This window comes from Aedes albopictus, chromosome 2 (genome assembly GCF_035046485.1).
Source record: "Aedes albopictus strain Foshan chromosome 2, AalbF5, whole genome shotgun sequence".
Classification (NCBI taxonomy): Eukaryota; Metazoa; Arthropoda; class Insecta; order Diptera; family Culicidae; genus Aedes; species Aedes albopictus.
The window spans coordinates 372,821,047-372,834,896 of NC_085137.1; the positions used below are offsets into that span (position 1 = coordinate 372,821,047).

Genomic DNA, 13,850 nt, shown 5'->3' on the forward strand with positions numbered 1-13,850 from the left:
CACTAGCCCGGATAATCCAGCTTTGAATCCGGCAGCCACCCCGGCCAGAACTCTACACGTCCCATCGAACATCGCTGCCGAAAGCACTATTCGCTGGGATAGTATCACCCCGTTTCCGAAGAATGTCCCAGCAACCAAGATGTGGGAGGCATGGACTTGTTTTATCGAAGATTTCCAAATGGCCACATCACTGTCAAACATCCACAATCCGAAACGTCGTGTCGATTTACTGCAGCTATCCATGGGCGAGGAATTGAAAGGGATTGTCCGTGCTGCCAAGCTTCGACCAGATTCAGGAGACGAAAACTGCTACGACACATTTGTGAAGAACATCGATCTGTATCTGAAGTCAATGACCGATCCAGCTGCAGAACACGAAAGCTTTTCCATTATGCGTCAAGAGGAAGGTGAGTCTGCCGTAAATTTTCATGCCAGATTGACAAGGAAGGTTCAGCTGTGCGGCTACAGTCAGAATGACCAGGACCGGTTTGTTCGAACCCAGCTTCTGAGGGGTCTACGGAATGAAGAGCTCAAGAAAGCTGCTCGTACATATGGCCATGATTCGAACTTCATTGTGCAGTCAGCAACTCGCGCAGAGGCATATCAAGCCTATCAATCGGAAAAGATGGAGAAGGCGTCCTCTGTGATTGAGTCGAATGCGGTAACAGCAGGTACTAGTCAGTATCGTGGTTCCCAGGATCGTTTCAAACGCAGAGCTGAAAATCAACCCAAGTTCGGAAACCAAGCGAAGAAATTCCAGCCAAACAGAACGTCGTCGTACAGAGACAGAGCACACGTGAGCCGTCGATCCAGATGCGTCAGGTGTTTTCGTTCGTCGCACAGGAGCGACGAGGAATGTCCAGCAAAAAGGAAGAATTGTAATTCTTGTGGCGGCCTTGGACATTTTGCGGTTGCGTGCCGTGATCAACGGGTAAATGCGGTCAAGAACGAGAGTCTTCCTGGCGAAGTTGAGGAATCGAAGGAACAGGTAATTAATTGATGACCTACAATATTTTTTGTAAACAAACAATGAATAAAATGAACTCGAAGATATACATTAATTGACATACTGTTCTTATCCGAAATATTTTTAGCAAATCAATGCTCTTTCGCTCGAAGACGTGCTTATCGATTGTCGAATCGGTTTATCTCTCCCGATAAAATTCCTAATAGATTCAGGATCGGATGTGAACGTCCTGGGAGGGGCTGACTGGGACATCTTGGAAAAGCAGCTTGAAGAGGGGGTCGTTAAAATTATTCCTTCGGAGAAGCTCTCCTGCCATAATCTGCAAGGCTACGCCGCTAACGAACCGATGAAGGTTGAGAGGGCATTCACAGCAACAATTGAGGAGAGTGGTAATCAGTCCGAATCAAAGGTTACTGCCGAGTTCATTGTTGTAAGGAAAGGCAGGCGATCCTTGCTAGGAAGAAGCACGGCCAGTGACATGGGACTTCTGAAAGTAGTAGAATCGATTAATAATTGCGAGCCGGTATTGTTCCCCAAAACGCCCGGAGTCAAGGTTAAGTTCAGCGTGGACGAATCAATACCACCTGTACGCAACGCCTATTATAATATCCCTGCTGCGTACCGCGAAGCTGCTCGTCGAAGGCTTGAAGATATGGAGGCACAGGGGATCATAGAAAAGGTTGTCACTGCACCGAAATGGATAAGTGGCATGTCCGCAGTCCCAAAAGGGAAAGACGATTTTCGCCTGGTTGTGAATATGCGGGCCCCAAACAAAGCTATCAAGCGAGAATACTTTCGGATGCCATGCATGGATGAAATGAGAATAAAGCTACATGGCGCAAAGTTTTTCTCTAAACTAGATCTCGCTAATGCGTTCTACCACCTCGAGCTGAGTGAGGAGTCGCGGGATTTAACAACGTTTCTTTCGGAAAACGGCATGTTCCGTTTTACTCGTTTGATGTTTGGGGTCAATTGTGCGCCGGAGGTGTTCCAGCGGGAAATGACGCGCATCCTCAAGGACATCAAGAATAAAATTGTGTACACTGAAACCTCCATTTAAGTCGATGCATGGCTGATCGAAAATATTTTTAACGGACAGGCAATGACTAAACTATACAGTTTTATATTTTTTGACAAATCTCCTTTGTCATGCGAAGTGTTAAAAAATATAAAAGTCTATAGTTTTGTCATTGCCTGCATGGTAAAAATTATTTTCGATCAGCCATGCATCGACTTAAATGGAGGTTACAGTGTACATAGACGACGTGTTGTTATTCGCGGACACAATCGAGGAGCTGAGGAAAACGGTTTCACAGGTTTTGCAGATATTGCGTGCGAATAATCTCTCATTGAACAACGATAAATGCCAGTTCGATCGTACTCACATCACGTTTTTGGGTCACGAAATCGATGAGAACGGTTTCCATATCGAGGAAACGAAGGTTAAAGATATACAAAAATTTCGGCAACCAACAACTGCGTCTGAACTGAGGAGTTTTCTTGGACTAGCCTCTTTTGTGAGTTCGTACATTAAAAATTTTGCGGATATCTCTCGCCCGTTATGGGCCGTTGCATCTTCGCAAAATTGGAACTGGGGAGAAGATCAGAAAAATGCATTCGAGGCAATCAAAGATCGTATAATACACTCTACTGTATCCCTTGGATTCTTCTCGGAATTCGACCAGACCTTCCTTTACACTGATGCCTCTCCATGCGCTCTAGGAGCAGTATTGGTCCAGCAAAATGAAGACGGAATATATCGGATTATAAGCTTCGCTTCAAAGTCGCTGACCTCAACGGAGAAGAAATACGCCCAGAACCAGCGAGAAGCTTTGAGCGCCGTATGGGCCGTGGAGCACTTCTCCTATTTCTTGCTCGGAAGGCGCTTCATACTACGCACAGATGCTCAAGGAATGGCTTTCATTCTACGAAGGTCGCGAGAGAAATCAAAAAGGGCTCTAACGAGAGCGGACGGTTGGGCTTTACGTTTAAGCCCATACGATTATGACATTGAGTATATTCGAGGATGTGAGAATATTGCAGACCCCTCATCTCGTCTGTATGAAGGAGACGACGAGGCCTTCAATGAAGAAGTAAGCCCATGGGAGATTCGTCTTTTGGAGTCGCAGTCCAATGATTTCCTCACTGAAGAGGAAATAAAAGAGTCAACGAAGAAAGATGATACACTTCTCCAGGTAAAATTTTGCTTTTATGCTCGTTTTTAACACATTAATAAATACAAACCTTTATAGGTAATTTCCTCGCTGGAATCAGGAAAGTGGCTCAAGCATTTGCTGAAGTTCAAGGCAGTTGCACACGAACTTCAGTATTCAAACGGGATACTGCGCAAAAACGGGTGTGCGGTCATCCCTCACAATTTGCGTGACAAAGCACTCGAAGTAGCACACTCGGGTCATCCATTGGAAGCAAAATTTAAGAGCATCTTGAGGAGACGCGTTTGGTGGCCAAAAATGTCGAGCGACGCAGAAAAGTGGGTAAAATCGTGTGCTGCTTGTGCGGTGAATGGACGACCAGAGAGACCGACTCCTATGCAGAGATCCTTCGCTCCCAAGGCTGTTTGGGAGACGATTGCGCTCGACTTCAACGGACCGTACTTGAAATTCGGAAACATCATGATTCTGGTGGTGATTGATCTGAGATCGAGATATGCAATTGCGCGTCCTGTTAAGTCGACAAAATTCGAATACACAAAAGCAGTGCTGGATTCCATTTTTGAGAGGGAGGGTTTTCCGAGAGCCATCAAATCGGACAATGGACCTCCATTCAACGGAGACGAATATTCACGTTACTGTAACGAACGTGGCATTCAGGTCATATTCTCGACCACATTTTACCCACAGCAAAACGGGCTAGTGGAGGGGTTCATGAAAGTTGTCAACAAAGCTATGTGCACTGCAGTGTCTACAGGCAACAACTATATCGACGAATTGCAAGCTGCAGTGAAAGCGTATAATGCCGCAGATCACACAATCACCAAAGTTCCGCCCGAGGAAGTTCTTACGGGGCGTAAAATCAAGCGTGGGTTGCCACTCCTACGTCACGGGGAGTCACAACACGACGCAGACGTGCTGGATACCCGTGATCGTGAAGCAAAATTGCAGTCCAAGGATCGGGAAGATTCTCGTCGTGGTGCCAAGGCCTGTCGAGTGAAGCCGGGTGACTCAGTGATCGTGGAACGCCAGTTGAGGACGAAGGGCGATAGTAGATTCGGGATGAAGCGATTTGTTGTATCCGAGGAACGCAACGGGAGTCTGATTCTTTGTGATCCAGAAGGTCAACAGCTTAGACGTCATGTGTCCCAGACAAAAAAGGTCGGCGTGTGGCGGGAGCAGAAAACAGCGGGTGTTCAGGTTGAAAGTCCAGGAATAGCCTCCAACAGTGACCCAAATCAGCGTCCAGCGAGAGAGAAAAGGACACCATCCTATCTCTCTGATTACATCCGTTTGGTTGATGAGCATCCACTCGACCTGAGCAAGAAAGGGAAGAATTAGTAGGAATTTGTTCAAATTCTTCGACAACTGATTTAACTGCACAATTACTTTTAATCTACTCACAATAAAATTAATTGAAGTAACAATTTGATTCCACAATGATTTCATGTATGTTCTTCCGGATTCTGCAGGAATATCTTGATTGCACAAAAAACTCGTCCTTTTGCTTCGGAGTTCAATTTGAAAGTGATTTGCATTTCGATTTATGTCAAGTCATGAGTCATGGCATACTTTTTTCTTATTTAAGATTTGTGGCAATGCTGTATTACGCCATGCTGACAAAAGAATGCGTTTTTTTACCAGGTCTGGAAAATTTATTTGGGGAGAAGGTGGATGTGTGGGGCTGAGTCGACATGCTGTTCGCAAGTCTATGTTTCATAACTCTCTATGTCGACTCTGCACCAACGAGCACAGTCCAAGCGAGCGAGCGCGGCATTACGTGAGCATTAGTCTATCAGGTAAGACGCAATTGGGCTCGTTCTCCCGGCCAACCAAAATGGGTGATTTCCTGACGGCGGTTTGCATCTTCACAATCTGATTCTGCCACTTCAGCAACGCAGCCTTCGCCTTGCAGTAGCAGTTCTCCACGCTCCTCGAAACAACTGCGCTTTCAGCTTCCCGCTTCTTCGCCGTAAGTTGAAGTCTCACTTGACGCTCCTGTTCCGACTCCTCTGTATCGATTACTTCATCTTCATCGGCTTCATCCAGAATCACGTCAATCTTCTCACGCACTTCGTGAAAGTCATGGAATGCACTTTCTAACAGCTGCAAACGAACTTCCACCTCATCTTTGTCTTCTTCTTTGAAGTCACGCACAAACGAAGCCACGGAGTCTAAACTGTCCCGTATGCGCTTCTCTCGCTTCAGCAAACCACGCAAATCGTCCGCCATGATTCACTAATTAATCACTGAAGTCACTAATCAAAGAATGTTCACAACACTGAGGAGTTCGTTTGCACTGTGCACTAACACCGCACTATACGCTGCCGCACTATTCACTGCCGCACTGTAATACTGCACTTGCTGCTACTGTTGACTGCGAATCGACTCAACGTTCCGCGCCGCGAGACGAACCACCCAAATCGACAGACACAGCGGAGGGGAAACCGACCAACGAACGATCCAAAGCCAACCAGATTCAGCAAATCCAAGACCGATTTCTTACGAACACAACAGGGACCAGATCCACTAAATAATCCAAAACACAATTTCGCATGCAAATCTATTTTTATTGCTTATCAATCGCCAGTGTAATGGCTACGCAACCCACGGTGGCCTTTCTCATGCAAATTGCCACAGACCCAACATGCAAATTGTACTTCCCTGTATGCTCCTCGAATCCGTCCGAAGTCGTCCAGCTCGATCAGCCGTCCAGTTGTTGTCCACCGGTGGTTGTTCCGTCGCAGCAACACTAATGATGTCAATTACCGCAATCGTCACAGCTCACAGAAGCAAATCCACCATCAATTTCTTCGCCGCGCCGCGGTGCGATGGCGATCATTCAATTAATCCGCACTCTAGTAGTTGTTGTTCATGTAGCGTACGCATTCTTTTTTCTGCCTCCGATTAATAAGAGCTATTGGACGTAAAACATCTTATAATTCATTGATCTGAGTGTTATTTGGTTGGTCACGTTTGCATAAATCGATTTCTGGAGTGTGCGGCGACGATTAAAATCTTTTTTTGAGGTTTTTACCGAAAATAATTTCACTACCCGATCGCTGTGTAGCAACTGTAATTACACCAGACACGTCCGTTTGGGGATCACCTATACCTATCGATCACTCGCACTGCCGCTATACAGAAGTGTTTCTCATACCACTGTGTGAACATGCCATCCATATGTGAGAAATGCAAAAACCCGATTGCGATCAACGCGACATCCATTCGATGCAAAGGCTTTTGTGATGATAATAACAAATTCCACGCTGACTGTGTTGAGCTTCATTACGACAAGGCTGTTGCATGTATGCAATCGGATATATTCTGGATGTGTGCCTGCTGCCGGGGACTAATTAAAAACATCAAGCTACGAAGCATCGCCAAAAGCTTAAAGCTTAACGAAGATCCTCTTAATGAGATCAACCAGCTAAAACGGGATATAACTAAAATCAACGACACCTTAGCTACGTTAGTAACGCAGATGAACAATGATTCCACCGTAAAACCTTCTGCGAACACACATGTCGGGAACGAAGCAGCAAGTAATATTCTCTCATCGACAAGAATACAGTCCAGCTCCAGTACATTCGTCGAGTCATCGCCAGGTCCTAATAAATTTAGTTTGTTTATATCCAACATTGCACCCGAGGTTACGGATAATGAAATCGTAGAATTAGTTTGCCAGAAACTTAAAATGTCAGAACCTATGCCTGTGAAAAGACTTGTCTCTCGATGGAAAGATCCATTGTCTCTGCAATATGTGTCTTTTAAAGTAGATTTGGACTATAAATACAAAGATGATGCTCTTAATTTGACTATCTGGCCTAGCGGAGTGCAGTGTAGAGAATTTAAAAATTGTCGACAAAATTCTTGGAGGCCATCGTTTAGTTCTAGTCATGTTGGCTGTTCAGTGTAACACTGCTATCTGTGCTGCTATTATTGTTATTTAATGTCATCGTTTCAAACTTATATGGTTCATTGTTAAAATTGTTATTTATGCTTTTCACAGAATAAGTTTGTTGTTTGTCATGAAGTATGATTGTAATTAGTGTTTCATTCGATTATGTGTGTCAATATACTATAGATAGTTTTTAAGTCATCATTGGGGCAACATTGTGCCTGTTGATGTAAGAATAAATAAATAAATAAATACCACGTAAATACTCTACAATGCACTTATTGTCCGCCAGATTTGGCACTTTTCACCCGCGAAACGGAGCACAAATTATCGCGAAATTGATCCACACCGCGCGTGATCCGGTTCGAAGGACCATTTATGTTCACGCACATAGAAGCGTCTCGGATATTCACGTACGCGGTGATATCGGTCACTAAAACGCACTATTTCGCGGGTCGAATCAAAACAACTTTATTAAGGCCGGACGGGACGGTGGTTGAATCGCCCGCCATTGCTCTGTTGCTAGTAAGATGCAAATCTCAACTTCTACTTCATATTATTGACTAGAAATTTGATCGTTCTTTTGCTCACTTGTGGTGCACAATCGACTAAAGTTTCAGCCACGTCAGTGCAGTGGAAATTGATATTTGCTTCTTCAAAATCGCGAGGCAAATTGTAAGAAAGAGAGGAAAGATAGGAAAAACTACACGTCGTCCCGTGCGGCCTTAAGGGAAAACAAACGTAGTTCCGATCGCGGCGGAGGTATATTTCTTACTGAACTGTTTACAATCTGCTGCCTCTATCCCGTAGAGATGGGCAGAGTACGAACCGATCGTGAAGCGATCGTTACCTATTCTATTGTAGGCTGTGCGCACGCACAACAGTGTGCGGCGGTCAGCTGTTGCTGTACATGAGATCAACAGAGACTGAGTGACCACGCGCTAGGGTGGATTTCAAATCATTATTTCAATTGATCACTACTGGCGCAGACAAAATCAATAAATGAAAAATGGCTAAAAATAACATGTTAAAACATTTTCTTCGTCATCCTCGTCGTGTCTTTTCGTATGTTTCTGAAAGTCTTATATTCATCTACTTTACATAGATTAGTTTGTTAATTCACAGTTATAATCCATCACCATACTGACGGGGATAAGATTGAATAACAGTTTTGCTGCACATTTGATTTTTTTTATGCATTTTGTGCAACACTAGGTGCAACACGTATCGCTATGATTAGCCCACAATGCATTTTGACAACTTCAGTAACGCTGTAAAGAACAGCGCTTAGTTAATAGTTGTGGAAGTCTTCATAAAACACACTCTATACAAAAGCTGAACACCAGGTCGTATTCCAGTTGGGTCGTAATTCTAAGAACAGAAAGAAACAGATTTCATGGCTAGAGTGAAAAGATGAACATGAATTGACATGAAATAAATGAACATCACACCAATAAACTACCCTGTACAAGGTGCGAACTTTTGCCCCGCATAATTCGAACTTTTGCCCCCACTATGGAGCAAAAGTTCGCATTGGAGTATTTGTTTAAAAAATTGTATTACTAAAACTACAAAAGGAACGCGAAAAAATCTAGTACTACGTTTTGAAGGCAACATGATAGGGACCCGTTTAACGAAAAAAACGATATTATTTTCTTTTCGTTCAATAGTTATTGTGTGAAGTCTGTTAGGTGCGAACTTTTGCCCCGCATTACTCTACATTTGTGCATCTCACTAATTAGTTATACGAAATTTGATGGGAAAAAAGGATACAAGTCCTGTTAGACCTATTTATTTGTCGAATCTGTTGAGTGTTCTATTATATTCTGTTTATTTAAGACTCCAAAGTCACAATCTCATAGTTGAAAGTTATTTAATGCAATTTATCTGTATCTAATCGCTATTTTGATTATTGGGCAGAACCTACATTGCCGTCTGGATGTCTAAAGAAATCAATATCCACATTTAGCGTTGTTTTATATATACTTCCCAGCAACAGGATTTTCAGCAGGTATTTTTAAAATGCATCTTCAACACAACATCGAATTTGTCGTTTAACTTTTAGCATACAAACATTTTTTATTACCAAATAATTTTAACTTGCAGTGTTGATATAGATGGCTAGAAACAGGTAGGTTACACATTTGTGACCAATAGGAAGCAATCAGTGAAGTACTAGATTGAAAGTAGTAAGCTGAATTTTTGTATGGTGAGATGATCAATTCTCCATTTCTACAATGAAATGGCGCAAACAGCGCGGGTTATATGATTTCTTGACTAATTTGATGCTGTTTGAGCAAAAGTTTGGGTAACTGAGTTGTTGAAGTTGCATGAAATAAATAATACAACAATGCAGTTACCCAAACTTTTGCTCAAACAGCATCAAATTAGTCAAGAAATCATATAACCCACGCTGTTTGCGCCATTTCATTGCACAAATGGAGAATTGATCATCTCACCATACAAAAACTCAGCTCACTACTTTCAATCTAGTACTTCACTGATTGCTTCCTATTAATCTTACGTTTCAATGGCCAGTAGTACACAGGGTCAAATATTTGACAAGGAACACAGCAAATAATTTTGTAATATTCAGGCGCGTAATTTATAACGATGTAACGAATTTCGAACGTAAATTCAATGGGATACATCATTTTTCAACATTTATCACACTCAACATGTATACCCTGGTTGGAACCGAAAAATGTCAACAAACTCGTTTCAGCAGCTACTTAGAAGCAGTATCATATATATCATCTACCTTCTAATTCGGTGAAATAGCCGAGAGGTAAGGAATATGCCTCACAATCAACGGATCTTTGTACGAATCCATGCCAATATTTTACTTATATATGATTCACCCATCGATCTGGTTCTATTGATTGCTAGACCCAGCTGCCACAAACTGTGGCAGCTGATTTGCTGCGTGGAAAGGATGTAATTTGTACATCACTTTTACGACGCGACTGATGTGCAGCGAAAACGATGTGACATCACAAGAATTTTTTACCTGTGAAAGAACTCAAGAAACAACGTCAGTTTGACACTTAATGAAAATTCGATCGAGTCAAACAAGATGTTTGAGCATTGGCTTCTTTTTGGACAAATATTTGACCCTGTGTACTAACAGCTAATGCGTCTCATATGTGTTTTCTATAAAACAACGAAAAAGTTACACTACATATTGTTATTTGGAAACGTCATAGGGTGGTAACCGAACATTGACTTTGCAGCAAGAGAATTGATCATTTGTTTTGGTTTTTGGTTTCGATGTAACACGATGATATCACGAATGTAACTTTCTGAGTTTGACAGTTCAAGAGCATATTTCACAAAGGCCGCAATGTAACATTAAATGTAGCTTTTGCAAAATTAAGATTGCATTGTGATGTCTGAGCAACCACAATATTATTGCAAATATAGAAGTTAAAATTAGTCTGAAGTGAAACGGCTTTGCAATCTTCATTATTTTTCTAAAATATTTCGTAAGTTACAAGTGCTACTTGGGATGCTCCAGAGTTCATAACTTTCCGAAAAAATGGAATAGCTCTCCCAAAACCATTTTTCCACAGATATTTGCATTGTCCAGTCTAGCAAAAAAACATGGATACAATAAAATTTTAAAACGCTTAGTTGCTAATCTGAAGAAACTTGTGCAAGGCGTTACCCTCTACTATGGCGAGGAGCAATATTTATTCAAAGCAACGGTAACGGAATGTTGCTACATCTTAGCCATTGCAAAATACTTCTGCAAAGAGTTGCAGTTGAAAAGGATTTAAAGAGCATTGAACGTCCAGGAGGGCTGTGAAAGATTAGCCCAGGACCAAAGAATCAAATGGAAAAGGATGCTTTATTCGGCGGAGATTCAACGAAGCAACTTGTAGCCTACCGAATAAGTAAGTAATTTCAGTCAAAATTGGACTCACCCACGCACAGGCCACCCATCGTCCCCCTAGCTGCTACGTCAATGCAAATCGAATGGAACCGTAAGCCGGACAAACAGGTCGAAAATTGAAAAACTGAGCCCAGGTTAGCTTACCGCGTGCTTGCAGCTAAAGCACACCAAACGCCCCATCGTTAGCCCCCAAAATCCGAGATGATTTACAGCTGTAATCCGCTTGCATGGGGTGGCGCGGCGACGGTGGCGGACCTGGCTGCGGAATAAAAATCATAATCCGTAAAAATAATATTTTCGCATTTACTACGTGGAAGTGGTCTGAATTTGCGGTGTACCTTGCTGGGATGACTCCCAGGAGGCCGCAGCAACAACGGGGCAGAGACAAAGGCCACACGCCTGCATCGTTATCGCATATGGCAGACGGAAACCCCAAAGACCCCGGCCGATGTCACCTGATGTTCGCCCAGGAATGTGTGTGTGATGGCGGTTATTTCAAGTAACGGCCAGGCGATGGCAGTTGCAACAGCGAAGCTGCTGGTCGGTCAGGCCATCTCGGCGACGGTTTCAGGATTTATGTTTAAACCATAATCCGCTCAAATTGGTTCAGTTGAAATTATGCAGCTCCTCGCGGTGGTCCTCCCGTCCGGTTCAGCCTACTCGCTGCGGAGTAGATAAAAATGCGGAGGCAAAACGGAAAAGCTCGTCCATCGTAACCAAACAAACCGCAGATCATCCCGGATGAAAATTCATCATTTCCTACCTGGGTGACGATAGCTGGCTGGATGGCGCTGCAATTGGAGCTGAATAATAATTTTAAACAGTAATAATGGTTGAATTTTAATTACACTGCGGATTACCCCGGCAGCAGTGATTAAAGCAATTGCATTTCGATGTTATGATTGCCCTTAGTGAAGAGCCAATTGATCGACGATTGAATTGAATGTACCTATACACTGAATAGGACTGCGGCTACAACGGAAGGGGTGTTTACGCTGGAATGAATCAGGAGTTGGCTTTGAGTAGGTCATAAGTTTGCTGTGCAGATTACAAAGCTCTCTGCTGACGAAAGTTAAATAATCCTCGAGCAGTTGCGTCTTCAACCACCCTAAGAAACACCATGCTCACGCTGTGTAGGGTAATTGTTCCCTTCGATGCGGTAGTACCTATTGTTGCGGTAGTGGCAATTCAGCACTTTTTCGACTGAAATGTTACCAAAAGGCATTTTTAATAGATGTATCATGCTTTAATTATGAGATAACACCATTTGTGTACCGTAAACCGGGGTCAAATTGATCAGCGGGGTGAAATTGATCACTCGGGTACTACATTGTAATTCCATACGAGGAACTCTTAAGCGTCGTAATGATGTTAAACATTTTACGTCATCTGATTCGTAGATGTCTAGAGATGAGTGTAGACTTTTAATGTTTTAGAAAAAGATAGTTTTGCCTTATTTTTTCAAGCAATTTGCAATGCATTTCTCATTTAGCTGAAATCATTGCTGCTAAACAATCAATTGCTAATAGGACTTCCCGTGAATTCTCTGTTTTAACATTTTTGTGGAGCCTTGGTTGGGATGTTATGCAGCTAATCAGAACATGAAATTGTTATAAAAAGTTTATTTTATGAAGAAATAGTCATTTATTGTAATAGAAATTACTTATTTCAAATGAAATTGCCTACCTTTAGGCGTTTAAGGGGAAATTTCGAAATTTGATTTTGCATTTAAAGTATTAAATTCACTAGTTGTAAGATTTTAGACGCGTTATTCGGTTTTAGAAGAGCAAAATTAAGCGGTGAAGGAAATTTTCGTTTCCAACCGATGCTTAATTGTATACTGATCAATTTCGCCCCAAAGTGGCATTTCCAATATTTTGATATTTGAAGTTATTTAACTTAAAGTTTAAATTTGTTGAACAAAATTCTGTCACATGGTTCCATGGAGATCCACTGGGTACTGGTTTTACAGAAATTCTTTTGGCAATATTTGAACAGGCACCGATGTTATCCGCAAAAGTTGTTTTAAAGTGATCAATTTGACCCCGGATTACGGTACTTAAGATTTGTCCAAAAATCAACTTTAAAATAATATTCTCTGGGAGATGCTTCGAGAATCCCTCCAGGAGTTTTCCCCAGAAATTCTTCAAGGAGTTTCATAGCAAATTTCTCTAAAATTTTTCTAAAATTTCTAAAGATTTACTGGGAATTTATCGTTTATGCGTTTCACAGGGAATTTCTCGAGGATTTTCACTATGAATTCTTCCAAGAGTTTCACTAGAGCTTTTGGAGTTCCATTACACTCAAACCTCCATTTAGGTAGGATCCATTTAGGTAAAATCTATTTAGGTCCCTCCATTTAGGTAACGTTACCTAAATGGAATTTGGTTGTGTTCAAATCAGTTGGAGTACTTAAGATTAGGTATAAGGCTGGTTTATGGGAAAGAAGTAGTGAGTGGTGTTAGGGGGTGGGTATGGGGGGAAGGGGTGCAATGTTGCCCCCTAAACACCCCCCCCCCCCCCCCCCCATGCAGTGTTGAAAAGTTCCAGTATCCAGCGTCATTACTAGCTGAAATTGAGATAATAAACCATCCTTCCATCATTCCATTGATATCAGCTCCAGCATTGATGACGTCAAACCCGACATCAACGTATCATTCACCTGTTTTTATTTTGGCCACCAAACCCAATATCGACTCAACAGTTGTTCGATGTTGGTCCAACAAATGCCCAACATACGATAAAAATTTACCCGATTTTGACCCGACATTCAATAACTTTTCAGTCTGGCGGAATTTTGCAGGGTTTACCGCAAGGTTTTTCGTGTTTCGTGCGCAGCTAGTCATTTGAATGACGATTCTGATCTAAGACCCTCCAAAACCCCCGAAAACGCCCCTGAAGCCCCTACCCTCCTGA

General features: G+C 42.4%; 1 protein-coding gene across 1 annotated transcript; it reads left to right on the top strand.

Annotated features, from left to right (window-relative positions):
* The first annotated feature begins 2,205 nt into the window (after positions 1-2,205).
* LOC134286789 (uncharacterized protein K02A2.6-like) lies at positions 2,206-4,479 on the top strand. Its single transcript, XM_062848462.1, has 2 exons — positions 2,206-2,409; positions 3,220-4,479. The coding sequence occupies exons 1-2, from the start codon at positions 2,206-2,208 to the stop codon at positions 4,477-4,479; spliced, it is 1,464 nt and encodes a 487-aa protein (XP_062704446.1).
* Positions 4,480-13,850: the final 9,371 nt, after the last annotated feature.